Source organism: Ovis aries, chromosome 12 (genome assembly GCF_016772045.2).
Source record: "Ovis aries strain OAR_USU_Benz2616 breed Rambouillet chromosome 12, ARS-UI_Ramb_v3.0, whole genome shotgun sequence".
NCBI lineage: Eukaryota > Metazoa > Chordata > Mammalia > Artiodactyla > Bovidae > Ovis > Ovis aries.
The window spans coordinates 42,466,465-42,483,286 of record NC_056065.1 but is presented as its reverse complement, the minus strand read 5'-3'; the positions used below and the strand labels follow the sequence as shown (position 1 = coordinate 42,483,286).

At 41.3% G+C, this 16,822-nt stretch overlaps 1 protein-coding gene across 14 annotated transcripts in view; it reads left to right on the top strand.

Annotated features, from left to right (window-relative positions):
* KIF1B (kinesin family member 1B) overlaps positions 1 to 16,822 on the top strand; it is a 154,722-nt gene that overhangs the window by 123,038 nt on the left and 14,862 nt on the right. For all 14 annotated transcript variants that reach the window (XM_012187343.4, XM_004013733.5, XM_042257269.1 and 11 more), the window contains 6 exons: positions 190 to 298; positions 1,829 to 1,895; positions 2,559 to 2,643; positions 4,607 to 4,712; positions 15,647 to 15,761; positions 16,533 to 16,666. In XM_012187343.4, the coding sequence (XP_012042733.2) occupies positions 190 to 298; positions 1,829 to 1,895; positions 2,559 to 2,643; positions 4,607 to 4,712; positions 15,647 to 15,761; positions 16,533 to 16,666 (616 nt within the window). The remainder of the gene's footprint in view (positions 1 to 189; positions 299 to 1,828; positions 1,896 to 2,558; positions 2,644 to 4,606; positions 4,713 to 15,646; positions 15,762 to 16,532; positions 16,667 to 16,822) is intronic.

The following is a 16,822-nucleotide window of genomic DNA, read 5'->3' as shown; positions in this document are numbered from 1 at the left end:
CCTTGTTCCCTGAAGTTAGAGGTGCACATAGAGTTGGTTAAGTGTCTCTGGGTCTCTTGCACTGAAATCTGTCCCCTGATTCTTGCTGCCTTTGCCAAGTGTGTTCTTGAAGACTGACATTAGAGAAACTTGTAGCTTTGCAGAGTAGACTTGGACCACATGTTAACGTTTTCCAAAAACTTTTAAAAGTTCCAGCCACCAAGTTAAATACCATGAGCAAAACCAGCCTTGGCCAGAGCATGAGCAAGTATGATCTTCTGGTTTGGTTTGAGATCAGTGAACTGGAGCCTACGGGAGAGTAAGTCCAACTTTCTATATTTTTAAATATGACAATTTTGCAAAATTAAAAAATGTAATTTTGAGTCTCTTTGTCTTCAGGTTCACAAAATGTCACATTCTAGTTTTGAACTGAATTTTAGCGGTGTTTATTCTTTGAATCAGACGTTTGTCAAAGAACTACCCAGTATTACAATTTACTTTTTCAAAAACTGTTTTCTCATTTATTTCCTCATAGAACATATCATATTCTTATTCAAATGAGAAAAATCTAGGCTCAGAGAAATTAAATAATATGACCAAGGAAGCAGTAGGATGGGGTTTGAACTCAGGACTGTCAGCTTCCATAGGACATCTTCTTTTATTTCCACATTTTATAACAGTAAACAATACTTACTGAGTGATTTAACTTCTTGTTAGCAAGAGCGTGGAGATTGGCACTTTGTTACGAGGAAAGACAACCTACATACTGGGTTTTATCAGCAAACAAGCAAACGGAGTCAGAAGCATATTGTGCACAATGGGGCCAGAGACTTATATCCACATCTCACGGGCTTAGGGGACAGAACATTTCCATAGACCAGGGTTTCTCAACCTCTGCACTGTTTGGGGGCAGATGATTCCCTGTGGTTGGGGGCTGTCCTACATGTTATAGGTATTTAACTGCATCCCTGGCCTCTACCCATAAAGTGCCAGTAGCCCCCTCCCCTCCAGTTATGACAATAGACATTGTCAGATATCCTATGGGGGCAGAATCACCCCCAGTTAAGGACTTTTGGCTCCAGTCAAAATAATCAGCATCGGCTTACTCTGAGTTGTATTAGACTCAGTGGCAAATGTAATCACTGTTTATACTTCTCTCAGAAATGCTTTTGAAAAACACAAAAGAGATCCCTCTCCTGAAACAGAGAGAAGAGGCTATATCAGTTAAAGGATAGGGGATAAATGTAATCTTAACGGTCCTCTGCTTATCATGCTGGGTACCACCATCACAGTTACCTCCAGGGAACATTTATTGAGTTCCTACTGTGTGTGAGGTTTGGCTCTATCGATCCTATAGTAGTCATCAGTAGTGACAATACTTTAAGGAATTTGGCTTTCTGTAAACAGATCCATAATGTTGTTATAACTTGCATTATGACAGAGAAGTTACAGTAAATGGTTTCCACTGAGTTAATTGCTTTCTGATTCTTAAAAGTCTGAAATTATCTCTTCCTTATCTCCTGACACTTGCCATGGCAGTAATACATTATTTATAGAGTATCTGTTAGACAGGGAGCTGGGATGGAGCCAAAAGGTGTTACTGCCGTTTGAACACTTCAGTCTAGTCAGGATGATGAGACATGGATACGGAGAAAGTTTCACTAAATGCAAATGACTGTGTGATTTTATGTCCACTCCAGATGACGAGAAGGATGTGGGGTCGGAGTTTAGGAAAACAGAAACCACTGAGGGGTAGCACGACCAGGGAGGACTTTGCAGGTGAAGGTGCAATTAGTTATTAGCACAAGCATCCATTTAACCTCTTTCTTTCATATTTCTTTTTTTACAGGTATATCCCAGCCGTGGTGGACCATACAGCAGGCTTGCCCTGTCAGGGGACATTTTTGCTTCACCAGGTACTAACGAAGGAGCCAAAAAGGGCCTAGAAGGGAACACCAAAAAGAGTTAGAATAAGAAATAGCCCTCTGTTTCTCTGCCTTTTTATCTTCATTTGAAGGAAATTTGGAGATTGGGAGACTTTGCCCTATCCTTTCCTTAAAATTTCTCAAACCTTGGCTTTTGTGTATAAATACATATATTAAAAGAGCCATTTTGAAAGAATTTGTTTAATTCAGTTATTAGAATGCATGCAGCTCCCCTGTGGTTTTATGCCATTTTCACTCTGTGATGTTAAGAAACTCTGTTTTCACAGCTGGAAGGTTTTAATGGAGACAGAGAAGTAAGGTTTCAGTGGACTGAAAATCCAGCCGTGAAATGCGGATCCCTCTTTGGCAAATGGAAAGTAGTTTTAATCAGTGCTCAGAAGTGCTTGTGAACCAGATGGGCTCACTCTGGGATCTACAGTCTGGGCATTTGTTCTTAAAGCTGTATCAGCACCTAGCTCTTCCTCAGTCCCTCACCTGTGTCCCTTGGTTCAGAATAACAGTGTGGACAGCACTTCCCATCTCTCTCCATACCTCCCCTTCTTGCCACCACCACACCAGATATTCCAACAAAGGGCAAACAAGAGGAAATAAGAGATGGCCCCAGCTAAATTGCAGCCCTGCTCTATTACCTAGGGCATCCAGCGGAGGATCACAGTGACCATCATCCATGAGAAGGGGAGTGAGCTCCACTGGAAGGATGTTCGTGAGCTGGTGGTAGGTGAGTACATTTCTTCAGATGAGGACGGAGCCAGGCTTTTTTAGAGATGTAATTGGTCCCTGTTTGGAGAACAGGGAGTATGTGGAAGACTGCACTGGAGAACATGACCATCAGAAGAGACATTGAGTTCAAAAGTACTCTTGTTTCCCAGCTCCCTTCGTAGGTTATGCAACTGCCATTATTTTTCTCAAGGACTGTGGGAGTGGTTCTGTGCCAAAGGCCCTGAGAAGGCCCCAGAGAAGCCTCTGCTCCTTCTGTGCTTTTGATCTAGTGAGGAACAGCATGTGTATGTGTCCAGAGCTGTTTGAGGAGTGAGTACCAAATGAGGACAACTGAAACAGACCTGTGCTAGGAGAGCGGACAACAAAAAAGATCCAAGAGGACTGGTTAGCTGGTAGGAGATGCTCTGAGTAGATTAGAGAGAAATTGGAGGGTTTTGTTTGTTTGTTTGTTTGTTTGTTTTTGCAAGCATTTGGAGTTAGAGTCAGGAATGTCTAATGAGCAAATGGCTAGAAACCTATGGCCAGAGAGGAGAGACAGAATTGAGGTCCTGTGAGAGGAAAAGATTGAACCAACAGCATCAGCTGTAGAATGAGAGGCTAAGGCAGGGGCCTGAACCTGTTTTTAGCAAAGGTGGACCCATTTGGCAGAGGTGAAGCCTCAGAATTACATTTTAAATGTAGAAAATAAAGTACTTGGGATTACTAAGGGAACTAATAATATTGAAATACAGTTGTTAAAATAATAAACAAATTTGTAACATAAGCTCTCTATTAATGTGTTAAATAAGCAGAGGGTCCAATTTGTATCATTTCAAAGTGGTAATGAGTGTCATATAGTTGACATTAGTGTGATATGGAAACGTCTGTGGTTTCTGCCTGGGACAAAGGTATAAGTACTGCTCAGTCTATTGTGGTTTGTGCCCTCCCGTTGTAATAGAAGGAAAAAACAGTTTCAATTAGAGGCTCCTGAAAATAAAGTTGTTACAGTTTAGTCCTTCTGAATTATATGCATAAACCTCTTTGGTACCTGCAAACCAAATTAGGGACCTCTGGAAGGATGGTTATATACTCTGTCCTATCCAGGACAGTGATTTTCAAGCTTTTCAAAATTAATTTTTACACACAAAAAAAGAGAGATGCTTTCTGACCAGAGTGGGTGGTGAGCAGAGGCAGCAGTTATTAAGGCTTTTCTGTAACCCTGTAGCTTATTATTTTTTTAAAACAAGCATGAGATATGGCAGGTGCTTTCCTGAATGCTCTAAAAATGTTAGTTCACATAATATAACATAGCATATAATATGATCATAAAAATCTTTAAAGGGCGGACTTGTTTTTCCCACTTGGCAGGTGAGGAAAGTGAGGCTCAAAGAGGTTGAGCATATGCCCAGGCCTCACAGACAGTTATTGTCGGAGCTGAGATTTGAACCCAGACACTCCTGCTCCAGAGACCGTGTTTTGAAACTCTGTGCACTGCTGCATACCCTAGTCTTAGTATTTGAAAACAGAATTGTAAGATGTTAAACAAGAAAGTGGTATAATGAAGGCAGTGGCTTAAGAACATTATAGAAGGTGAGTGTGGGGTGGATTGACAAGGAGAGACATGAGAGCAGCTGGGAGACCAGTTAAATGACTGTTGCTTGTCTCTGATCAGAAGGGGATGACCTCCCCTGATGCGCAGGGCAGTGATGTTGGAAGTAAAAGTTGAGATGAATATGAGAAGCTCTTTGAACAATGAATAAATGTTCCCATTTGACTGAATGTGGGATGTAAAGGGGAGACAGAATATGGAGAAGAATGGAAGACTGAGAATTCCCACATTAGACTTTGAAACTACAGTTAACCAAATGACTCCTCCGGCACCTGAAATTACACAGAGGTCTCACAGTCTCATTTTGGCTTAATGGATTATTGTTTTATTTTTAAATGTCCCCATGTCCTGGTTTCTCTCTTGTCTCTCTCAGGCCGAATCAGGAATAAGGCTGAGGTAGATGAAGCTGCAGTGGACGCCATCCTCTCCCTCAATATCATCTCTGCCAAGTACCTGAAGTCGTCCCACAACTCTAGCAGGTGGGCCACTAGTGCGAGTGATGAGTCAGCCCTGGGGGTTGATTACTTCACCATTAGATTCTTCATTCATTAATGACTCCCCACCTTCTCACTTAAACTCCCTATTTCCTTCTCTGCCTACCCTGTTCTTCAGAAATAAATAACATAAACCATTGGAGATACTCATATATTATGTTACTCCCAGAGAACAAAAATATTCTTTCCTCTGGGGAGTTTGAACATTGTAGCACAATGTTAGAGAAAAAGCTGTAGCTGTAGTACAATGATAGAAAAAAAGCAGAAGAAAACTCAGTATGCCACCCAAGGGTTTACATGTAGATTAACTGTGGCTAAGACTAAATGTCTTCCTATGAAGTGATTGCTGGAGAAAGACCTCTCAGCCTTGGGTGTCATGGAAACCTGCTCTCCAAGGTGTAGTGAACTCTCTTGTGTTCATCTTTGCTGCTGCCAGTGTTGGCTCAAGGAGTTTCGCTAGTTCACTTATGCATTAAAGGCAATAGATTATTATAAACTCTTCTGACCAAGATTGGCTGCTATAGATAATGAATTTTAATTTTAAGCTAGTTTCGCCTCAGAATTCCATTTTTGATCAAATAATGACAGAATGCATAAAATACATAGCTATTCTGCTTTTCCATATCAGACTATAAATAAATCTGCTGGGGTGCATTTCCCTCCCTGGGGAGGGAGTCCCGTCATTGTGCACAGAGGCTCCATGTCTTTATGAAGTAAGGTCTGGGGGACAGGAGTGGCTATGTGTTTGCTCCATGTCTTTATGAAGTAAGGTCTGGGGGACAGGAGTGGCTATGTGTTCTAATGTGGGTCAGAACACAAGCTTCGAATTATGGGATTTCTCTGTGGTCTGTCTGCTCCTAAAAAGTTGCTCCTATCTGTTGGCAAGCAGGAGAGGATAAATAAGACAAGAACCAGACGCAGAGTTAAAAGTTTGGGCCAGGGTTAATTTCTTTCCATTGCTCCCTTGTGTTTCTGATTTGCATAGGAATGAGGAAGAGGAAGCAGATGTGTGTTTGCTTTTTTGCCTGTTGGAGACACTGGCAGGGACTGTGGGCAGAAAGGGAAGGTGACTGAGAGGGGTATACATATGGGGTGGGGGGTGGGGTGGCAGAAATAAAGCAGGCTGCTCTGATCTCCCTTGGCCTCTTCCTAGGCAAAATCTTGAACAACACCATTCCTGTGAAGTTAGCATTAATCCCACACAGCATTCTCTCTGCTGCCAGACGTTTACAGAAAGTGTTCAGCTGGCATTCATCACATTTTCCTTGCAACTGTGAGAAACATATCTTAACCCTCCCTGTGGTACTCGGTGAAAGATAGTGAAACATGGTGCTTCGTTGATGTACTGGTTGTGCTAAACTTGCCTCCATTAGAGTAACCTTAACCTGTCCTTTGACTCATGCCTAGCAGTGGGTTAGATGTGTAGAAGATGAATTTTACTTTGTTAGAAGCAACTTACCTTGGCTTCTCCTTTGTTCAGCAATTGTTCTGCCCTTTGGAACTCAGAGAAAGTCGTGGAGGTTGGAATCTAGCCTACAAGTAATGGGGGATGAAAAGGCCTTCATTCCAAGAGCACTACAGGACCCTGCTTGGCATCACCACCACCAGCAGGGACCTGGAGTGAGAATAACTGGCCAGAGACAACCTGGAAACTAACCCCATCACCCTAAAACCCGAGACTGTGAGCCGTGTGGCAGAGCAGTCCTCCTGGGTTTCCTTACCCTGCTGATGTCTACCCTGGTGCCCCTTCCCAATAAAATCTCTTGTTTTGTATTAAAAAAAAAAAAAAGAACCAACTTATCTTTCCCAGTAGAAGCTTAGAGTTAATTAATCAAAAAAGTTGCTAAAGTGAAGAATCTTAGAAAAGTACAACTTTCCAAAACTGAACCAAGAAGAAATGGAAAATCTTAACAGACCCACCACAAGCATGGAAATTGAAACTGTAATCAGAAATCTTCCAGCAAACGAAAGCCTAGGTCCAGACGGCTTCACAGCTGAATTCTACCAAAAATTTAGAGAAGAGCTAACACCTATCCTACTCAAACTCTTCCAGAAATTGCAGAGGAAGGTAAACTTCCAAACTTATTCTATGAGGCCACCATCACCCTAATACCAAAACCTGACAAAGATGCCACAAAAAAAGAAAACTACAGGCCAACATCACTGATGAACATAGATGCAAAAATCCTTAACAAAATTCTAGCAACAGAATCCAACAACACATTAAAAAATCATACACCATGACCAAATGGGCTTTATCCCAGGGATGCAAGGATTCTTCAATATCCACAAATCAATCAATGTAATTCACCACATTAACAAATTGAAAAGTAAAAGCCATATGATTATCTCAATAGATGCAAAGAAAGCCTTTGACAAAATTCAACATCTGTTTATGATAAAAAAAAAAACCTCCAGAAAGCAGGAATAGAAGGAACATACCTCAACATAATAAAAGCTATCTATGACAAACCCACAGCAAACATTATCCTCAGTGGTGAAAAATTGAAAGCATTTCCCCTAAAGTCAGGAACAAGACAAGAGTGCCCACTTTCACCATTACTATTCAACATAGTTTTGGAAGTTTTGGCCACAGCAATCAGAGCAGAAAAAGAAATAAAAGGAATCCAAACTGGAAAAGAAGAAGTAAAACTCTCACTGTTTGCAGATGACATGATCCTCTATATAGAAAACCCTAAAGACTCCACCAGAAAATTACTAGAGCTAATCAATGAATATAGTAAAGTTACAGGATATAAAATCAACACACAGAAATCCCTTGCATTCCTGTACACTAATAATGAGAAAATAGAAAAGAAATTAAGGAAACAATTCCATTCAGCATTACAATGAAAAGAATAAAATACTTAGGAATATATCTACCTAAAGAAACTAAAGACCTATATACAGAAAACTATAAAACACTGGTGAAAGAAATCAAAGCGGACACTAATAGATGGAGAAATATACCATGTTCATGGATCGGAAGAATCAGTATAGTGAAAATAAGTATACTACCCAAAGCAATTTATAGATTCAATGCAATCCCTATCAAGCTACCAACGGTATTTTCACAGAGCTAGAACAAATAATTTCACAATTTGTATGGAAATACAAAAAACCTCAAATAGCCAAAGCAATCTTGAGAAAGAAGAATGGAACTGGAGGAATCAACCTGCCTGACTTCAGGCTCTAAGGCCACAGATATCAAGACAGTATGGTACTGGCACAAAGACAGAAATATAGATCAATGGAACAAAATAGAAAGCCCAGAGATATATCCATGCACCTATGGACACCTTATCTTTGACAAAGGAGGCAAGAATATACAATGGATTAAAGACAATCTCTTTAACAAGTGGTGCTGGGAAAACTGGTCAACCACTTGTAAAAGAATGAACCTAGAACATTTTCTAACACCATACACAAAAATAAACTCAAAATGGATTAAAGATCTAAATGTAAGACCAGAAACTATAAAACTCCTAGAAGAGAACATAGGCAAAACACTCTTCAACATACATCACAGCAGAATCCTCTATGACCCACCTCCCAGAATATTGGAAATAAAAGCAAAAATAAACAAATAGGACCTAATTAAACTTAAAAGCTTCTGCACAACAAAGGAAACTATAAGCAAGGTGAAAAGACAGCCTTCAGAATGGGAGAAACTATAGCAAATGAAGCAGCTGACAAACAACTAATCTCAAAAATATACAGGCAACTTATGCAGCTCAATTCCAGAAAAATAAACGACCCAATCAAAAATGGGCCAAAGAACTAAATAGACATTTCTCCAAAGAAGACATACAGGTGGCTAACAAACACATGAAAAGATGCTCAACATCACTCATTATCAGAGAAATGCAAATCAAAACCACAGTGAGGTACCATTTCATGCCAGTCAGATTGGCTGCAATCCAAGCAATAAATAAATGCTGGAGAGGGTGTGGAGAAAAGGGAACCCTCTTACACTGTTGGTGGGAATGCAAACTAGTACAGCCACTATGGAGAACAGTGTGGAGATTCCTTTAGTCCAGTTCAGTTCAGTCGCTCAGTCGTGTCCAACTCTTTGCAACCCCATGAATCGCAGCACGCCAGGCCTCCCTGTTCATCACCATCTCCCGGAGTTCACTCAGACTCACGTCCATCGAGTCCATGATGCCATCCAGCCATCTCATCCTCGGTCGTCCCCTTCTCCTCCTGCCCCCAATCCCTCCCAGCATCAGAGTCTTTTCCAATGAGTCAGCTCTTCACATGAGGTGGCCAAAGACTGGAGCTTCAGCTTTAGCATCATTCCAAAGAAATCCCAGGGTTGATCTCCTTCAGAATGGACTGGTTGGATCTCCTTGCAGTCCAAGGGACTCTCAAGAGTCTTCTCCAACACCACAGTTCAATACCATCAATTCTTCGGCGCTCAGCCTTCTTCACAGTCCATATCTCACATCCATACATGACCACAGGAGAAACCATAGCCTTGACTAGACGAACCTTAGTCAGCAAAGTAATGTCTCTGCTTTTGAATATACTATCTAGGTTGGTCATAACTTTTCTTCCAAGGAGTAAGCGTCTTTTAATTTCATGGCTGCAGTCACCATCTGCAGTGATTTTGGAGCCCCCCAAAATAAAGTCTGACACTTTCCACTGTTTCCCCATCTATTTCCCATGAAGTGATGGGACCAGATGCCATGATCTTCGTTTTCTGAATGTTGAGCTTTAAGCCAACTTTTTCACTCTCCTCTTTCACTTTCATCAAGAGGCTTTTTAGTTCCTCTTCACTTTCTGCCATAAGGGTGGTGTCATCTGCATATCTGAGGTTATTGATATTTCTCCCGGCAATCTTGATTCCAGCTTGTGTTTCTTCCAGTCCAGCGTTTCTCATGATGTACTCTGCATACAAGTTAAATAAGCAGGGTGACAATATACAGCCTTGATGTACTCCTTTTCCTGTTTGGAACCAGTCTGTTGTTCCATGTCTAGTTCTAACTGTTGCTTCCTGACCTGCATACAGATTTCTCAAGAGGCAGGTCAGGTGGTCTGGCATTCCCATCTCTTTCAGAATTTTCCACAGTTTATTGTGATCCACACAGTCAAAGGCTTTGGCATAGTCAATAAAGCAGAAATAGATGTTTTTCTGGAACTCTCTTGCTTTTTCCATGATCCAGTGGATGTTGGCAATTTGATCTCTGGTTCCTCTGCCTTTTCTAAAACCAGCTTGAACGTCAGGGAGTTCATGGTTCATGTATTGCTGAAACCTGGCTTGGAGAATTTTGAGCATTACTTTACTAGCATGTGAGATGAGTGCAATTGTGTGGTAGTTTGAGCATTCTTTGGCATTGCCTTTCTTTGGAATTGGAATGAAAACTGACCTTTTCCAGTCCTATGGAGATTCCTTAAAAACTGGAAATAGAACTGCCTTATGACCCAGCAATCCCACTGCTGGGCATACACACCGAGGAAACCAGAATTGAAAGAGACACATGTATCCCAATGTTCATCGCAGCACTGTTTATAATAGCCAGGACATGGAAGCAACCTAGATGTCCATCAGCAGATGAATGGATAAGAAAGCTGTAGTACATATACACAATGAAATATTACTCAGCCTTTAAAAAGAATACATTTGAATCTGTTCTAATGGGGTGGATGAAACTGGAGCCTATTATACAGAGTGAAGTAAGTCAGAAAGAAAAACACCAATACAGCATACTATTGCATATATATGGAATTTAGAAATATGGTAACGATAACCCTTTATGCGAGACAGCAAAAGAGACACAGATGTATAGAACAGTCTTTTGGACTCTGAGGGAGAGGGCAAGGGTGGGATGATTTGGGAGAATAGCATTGAAACATGTATAATATCATATATGAAACGAATCACCAGTCCAGGTTTGATGCATGATACTGGATGCTTGGGGCTGGTGCACTGAGATGACCCAGAGGGATGGTATGGGGAGGGAAGAGGGAGGGGGATTCAGGATGGGGAACACGTGTATACCTGTGGCGGATTCATGTTGATGTATGGCAAAACCAATACAATATTGTAAAGTAATTAACCTCCAATTAAATAAATTAATATTAAAAAAATTAAAAGTTGCTAAAGTCAAGAATAATAACAAGATACAGTATTTTAAAGATACAGTGTTTTAAAGTATTTAAATGTACATAAATTTGTCGAGCTCTTGCTGTAGGGCCAAGGCCTTTTCTTTAATTGTAGGCTCATTTATTAGACTTCTGACTGTCTTTGTGACAAAGCCACACCCATAATTTATCATCTATAATTTTCAGTTTGGTGGAACTAGAAACTTATGAAGAAAATCTAAAGTGCAAAATCCTTTAAACTTTTTATCATGTATCACCAAAATTTTATTTCCCTCTTTCTTTCACATTTATCTCACCCAAACTTAATTGAACAGCTGTTTTTTTTAAACAACTCACCATTATCAAGTCTTTTAAAGACATTCAGTTTAGTTTTCACACTTAGTTTTGTTTCACACCAAACAAACATTCTTATTGCTGTTATGTTTCAGTGATTTATCTAATATTTAATTAAATTAGATCATTGTAATAACAAACACAACTGCATAGACAGGTTTGGGACCAAATACTACTGATACTTGAGAAGCACAAAACTCAGCTCTTCGGAGCAAATTGTCTGGGCCTATGCATGTATACTAAGTCGCTTCAGTCATGTCCAACTCTTGGTGACCCCATGGACTGTAGTCTGCCAGGCTCCTCTGTCCTTGGGGTTTCTCTAGGCAAGAGTACTGAAGTGGGTTGCCATCTCCTTCTCCACTGGGCCTATGAGCTACCTCTTTATTTTAGAATAATGCTCAATGAGAAATGGATGTCAGTCTTTACATTCTAGGGTTGTGAAGAGCATAAGTTCATATGGTGAGTGGCTAAATGGAGTTTGGTTAAGAGAGCTTTTGTTCTTTCTACCTAAAGGTTTAGTGTTTAAAGCTGAACTTACAGAGCTCCAGTTGGGTGTATTAAGTATACATGATTAGAGGGCACTTGTGATCCATTGATAACGGAATGCAGCTGACAAGACATTGCTCCTTTTCTTCCCGATCCTACATTTCTCTTACCTAATTGGTTTGGTTTTCTCATAACTCCACAGCAACTTCCTACCATTTCCAATAGTAAATCACCTCCTAAAGGGAAGTTAATCAAAACTGTCTCCCTTCCACGTCCAGCATTTCCTTAACACAACGTCTCAGGAGAGGGACGTTGCCATTGTAAGCCGTTTATCAAACTGTGTCCCGTGAAATTCGTTAACTGTCCACTTGAATTCACTTTGCTTGTCAGCAAATATGTGTTTTATATCTGTTTTTTTCTCTCCTCTCTCTCTCCCTTTTTTCCTTTTTTTATTTTTTTTACTTTTGCTGTACTAACGAAAGTTTTTTCTATGTTTTTGCAGGCTCTTTCTTGATAAGGATATTCCTAGGTATTTTCTGTTTGCTTTTTTGCACATAAAGATTCTGTTTTATCAGAATGCTTTATGTCTTCTGTTGCTTTGACTGCTATTGTAATCTAGTAGTTTTCCCCTATGTAAACTTGCACCCACCTAGGAATAGAGCAAGACCTCACTCTGCACCGTTGTGCCCCAGGTTTTTCTAATGCATGTGTAGTCTCACTTGTAGGCTCTTGAGTAATCTGTAGAGTTCATAATTATGCTCTCGTTCCATTTAGTAAACCTGCTCATTTTATTCTTATGCCGTGTCAAGTTTTCCCTTCCACATTGCAAAGTAGAATGTTACTGCCCTCATTTCATATGGAATCTCAGGCTTTTGTGATTGTTTACCTTTTTCTTTGTTTTGTCCTGTGTAGTATCAGAGACCAGTTCAGTTATTTGGGTAGCTGAGTCTGTGAGAAATATTTTTTATTTTTAAACATTTCTCTTTGTCCTGTCAGGACTACTTGTCTCATTTATTTCTAGTTTGGTAGTAAAGGAAATTTCCTCCCATCTCTCTCTTCATCTGATTGAGGAAAGAAAAATGCTTGGGGTTGGTGCATGGGGATAACCCAAAGAGATGTTATGGGGAGGGAGGTGGGAGGGGGGTTCATGTTTGGGAATGCATGTAAGAATTAAAGATATTAAAATTAAAAAGAAAAAAGAAAAAAAAAGATCAAAACCTCTCAAATATTAAAAGTTTTATATTTTAAAACTCAAAAAAAAAAAAAGAAAAGAAAAATGAAGGAAGTGACACATAACGGTATAGGCTAAATGTTTGTTTAAGATGCATGTATAGAAACACCCACACAGCACATAAACACACACTGCTTTTGTTTCAAATACCTTGAGAAACCAACCTGGGGTTATTTCCTGACCACCTTATAGCCATGCAAGACAGCATGCTTTAGGACTCAGCCCTGTTTCTAACCGCCAGTTCTCTTGCTCGCTTGAGTCCGTTGACATTACTCACGCATCTTGGTTGTAGTTTGTATGACCTCTTCTCAAGAACTGCCACCCTTGGTGAGTATTTTGGAAAAAAATGTGCAGCCGTAACTCCCAAGCACCAAACAAATCAAACCGAAAAAAAAAAAAAAACCCACCTTTTTCTCCCCATCCCAATACAGGGAGATTTTAGTGATGTAAGAATTTTTCTATGTTAGCCAAGTTTCTATCAGAGAAATTTCTTCTTTAGGTTAAATGAAAACCAGACAATAGGAATGTGAAGAGGCTTTTGCACACTCATTCAGGACACTTGTCTCATTTGAGAGGGAATCATGAACCATAAATCCTGGCCCCAGGAAGCGCAAGTTCTGGTTCATTTCTTAATGAGTCACAGGTCCAGGCAGCAGGACTAGGAACTGTCCGGTGTCTCCAGGGTAACACACGCCATCACCCTACAAAGGGGCTTTACTTCACCTCAGCACAGGCGGGCCCAGACTGCAGGGCCACAGGTAGGCCCCATTCCAGGTCCCTTGGCAGACACTGGGACGCAATAAAAGAGCCGTCTCGAGGACAGAGCCCTCAGGTGGCTCCTCTGAAGTAATGGATTCCACCACCCAATGTCAGAAGCTAAAATTTAAACCAAGCTAAAGTTTAGATTCGATCAAAACAGGGTTCTGTGGGTGCATAAAGGGCTCTCTGGTGAGCCCAGGGGCAGGGGAGGGCCTTGTATCATCCTCCGTGGTTGCTGTTTGGGTCGCTTGGTTGCTTCGTCCATCTTTGTCTTGCTGTCTCTCTGTTCCTTTGGTACCTGTGTAGGGAATTTTCTTGACCCCTTATGCACTACCTTAAGAGCTAGATCTTTGCAAGAGTATCATGTACAGCTGATGACCCTGGAACAACACGGGCTTGAACTGTGTGGGTCCACTTACATGTTGATTTTTTTCAGTAGTAGGTACCACAGCACTCCATGATCCATGGTTGGCAAGTTGTACGTAGATTTTTCTCTCTTTTTTGGCTGTTCTGGATCTTCATTGCTACGCAGACTTTCTCTAGTTTGGGCGAACAGGGGCTACTCTTTGTTGCGATTCGCACTTCTTACCGTAGTGGCTTCTCTTGTGGAGCACAGACTGTAGGCACTCGGGCTCAGTAGTTGTGGTGCCCTGCAGCATGTGGGATCTTCCCAAACCAGGGCTGGAACCCATGTCTCCTGTGTTGACAGGCAGATTCTCAACTACCGGACCCCCAGGGAAGTCTTATACATGGATTTTTAAGAGCATGGAGGCTCAGCTCCCTACCCCCTGTTGGACAAGGGTCAACTGTACTTCAGTATGACTACAACTGTACTTCTAGAAGCAGCTACAAGATGTAATCATCAGGCTTCAAACACTAGCACTCAGGATGAGGTGTGGTTATGGAATTCATTTAGAAGTATTGTTTTCTTGTATTATTTCTGGAGAAACAAGCACAGAGGTGTGTTTAGAGAGAAGATATGCCAACTATTTGCCAACATCTAGAAAAGACAGCTGCAGTGAGATTACCATTTGGTAAGGAGCGAGGTGGAATATACTGAGCAGGGAATAAAGTGCACAAACTCCAGTTGTATCAGGTGAGGTGTGTTTTATGTCCAAAGAGCGTGGTGCTGGACAGCCCACTCTTCAGGGGTGGACAAGGTGTTTTCCCTGACAGTTCTCTCGGGGATTGAGTTGGGAGGTGATCTCTGACTCTGCTGTTGAACTCAGGATGGTGTTTCAGGTAAGACCTGCTGAACCAGAAGGTTTAATGTCAAGTAAGGGCTATGGTGTTTTTACTGGGAGGAAAAAAGAAAGGTATTAGGACAGTTTACAAAATCAGTTTATGGGTGTTTATTAAATAATCAAACTTATAGTTGTTATTTTTTTTATAGTTGTTATTTGAATGTTAGATTCTTATGTGGATTTTTGGAAAACTGATAAATAGTAGTTGGCTAGCTCTGGTACTAAAATCATTTTCTTTTACTGAAATGTCAGCTAAGAATAACCTCATATTTTATTTAAAACAAGTTTCTCTATGCTGTCTCTCTCATCAGTCCTCCTAGATGTGTGTGTGATGTTTCTGAGGTTCACCAGGATGGAATTGACACATGAAGAAGGCTGCTTCAAACGATTGATCCTCTATTTCCTGCCCTGGTCACTGACTCACGGAGGAGCTCACTTAGTCTTTCTTATTTTAGTTTCTGTCCATACTCATTTCTGCTTTTCATCTTAATTCTTTTGATTGATCTCACTATGTTGATGCTTATAGGCAGGGAGAAAAGAGGCTGGAGGCTGACCTTTTTCTCCCAGGAGATGAAGGTTCTACTCTATTGACAGAGTTTGGGAAGTTAGAACTGTGGGTCACTGTGGTTTCTGCAGCATTTCTGATTGTGGCATTACCTGGCTAAGATGACTTCAGGGCTCTACAGCGTTTCCGACTGTGGCAGTACCTGCACTGAGGTACCTGCAGCTTTAGGTGACCCCTCTTGCCTTTTCGACCGTAGGACCTTCTATCGTTTCGAGGCCGTCTGGGATAGTTCCCTCCATAACTCCCTCCTTCTGAACCGAGTGACACCCTACGGGGAAAAGATCTACATGACCCTGTCGGCCTACCTGGAGGTGAGAGAACCCGCAACTTGAGTTACCGTGACCTGCCAGCCCTGCACAGTGGGCAGGTTACAACAAGGAAATGGGGAGGAACGATGTGACTGATTGTGTCTTCCTTTCTCCCAGCTCATCTTCCCAGCTCATCCTTAAGTTACTTACTATATTATACTTCGCTAACTACTCTGGTTACATTAGGTTCTGTTCCCAGTCTCCAGTTAACCAAAAAGTCGCATAACTATTTTATTCACAGTTTTAGTAGCCTAGTCCCCATCCATCAGAGAATGCATAATTTTAAGAAAACAGCCTCTTGTTTTTAGAAGTTGTGGATGGAGCCTAGTAGTGGCTAACATCGCAGATGCTAGATCTAGCCTGTCTGAGTTTAGGTTCCCTGTGCTGTCACTTAATTGCCCTCCTGTCCTTGGACAAGTAATTTCTCCTCTGTGCTTCAGTTTCCTCATCTCTTGGACAAGGGTAATGATAGTATTAATAGCATTTACCTAAGAAGGTTGTTGAGAGGTCACGAAAAGGGATTTAAGGCAAACAGTGCTGGGCATATGACAAATAATAAGTATCAGCCGTTGCCTACAGAAAAAAACTTTGAAAAAATTTTGAGAAAAGTAAATGCACCTACAAGGAATACTGCCTGACCTTACACATATTGTCTGATTTTCTGTTGAAATAAATTGTTGGTAGAGCTGAAGTCCTCCACCCACCACGTCTGGGACCAGCTTTTCAATGCCATGGTGCCCAGACTGTGGTCATAGCTGTTCCATCTGCTTTCAGCTGGATCACTGCATCCAGCCCGCCGTCATCACCAAGGACGTGTGCATGGTCTTCTACTCCCGGGACGCCAAGATCTCACCGCCACGCTCGCTGCGCAGCCTCTTTGGCAGTGGCTATTCAAAGTCACCAGACTCGTAAGCTTTGGAAATGTCGCCTCGGGTTGGTGGGCCCCATACAAATGAGCAGTCTCAGGGTTCTCAGCCTATAAAACCATTTGGTAGCTGACACCTGGAGTGCAGTGAGGTAGATGTTGGCATTTAGTAAAATATTAATAGATGGATGAGTAGTAA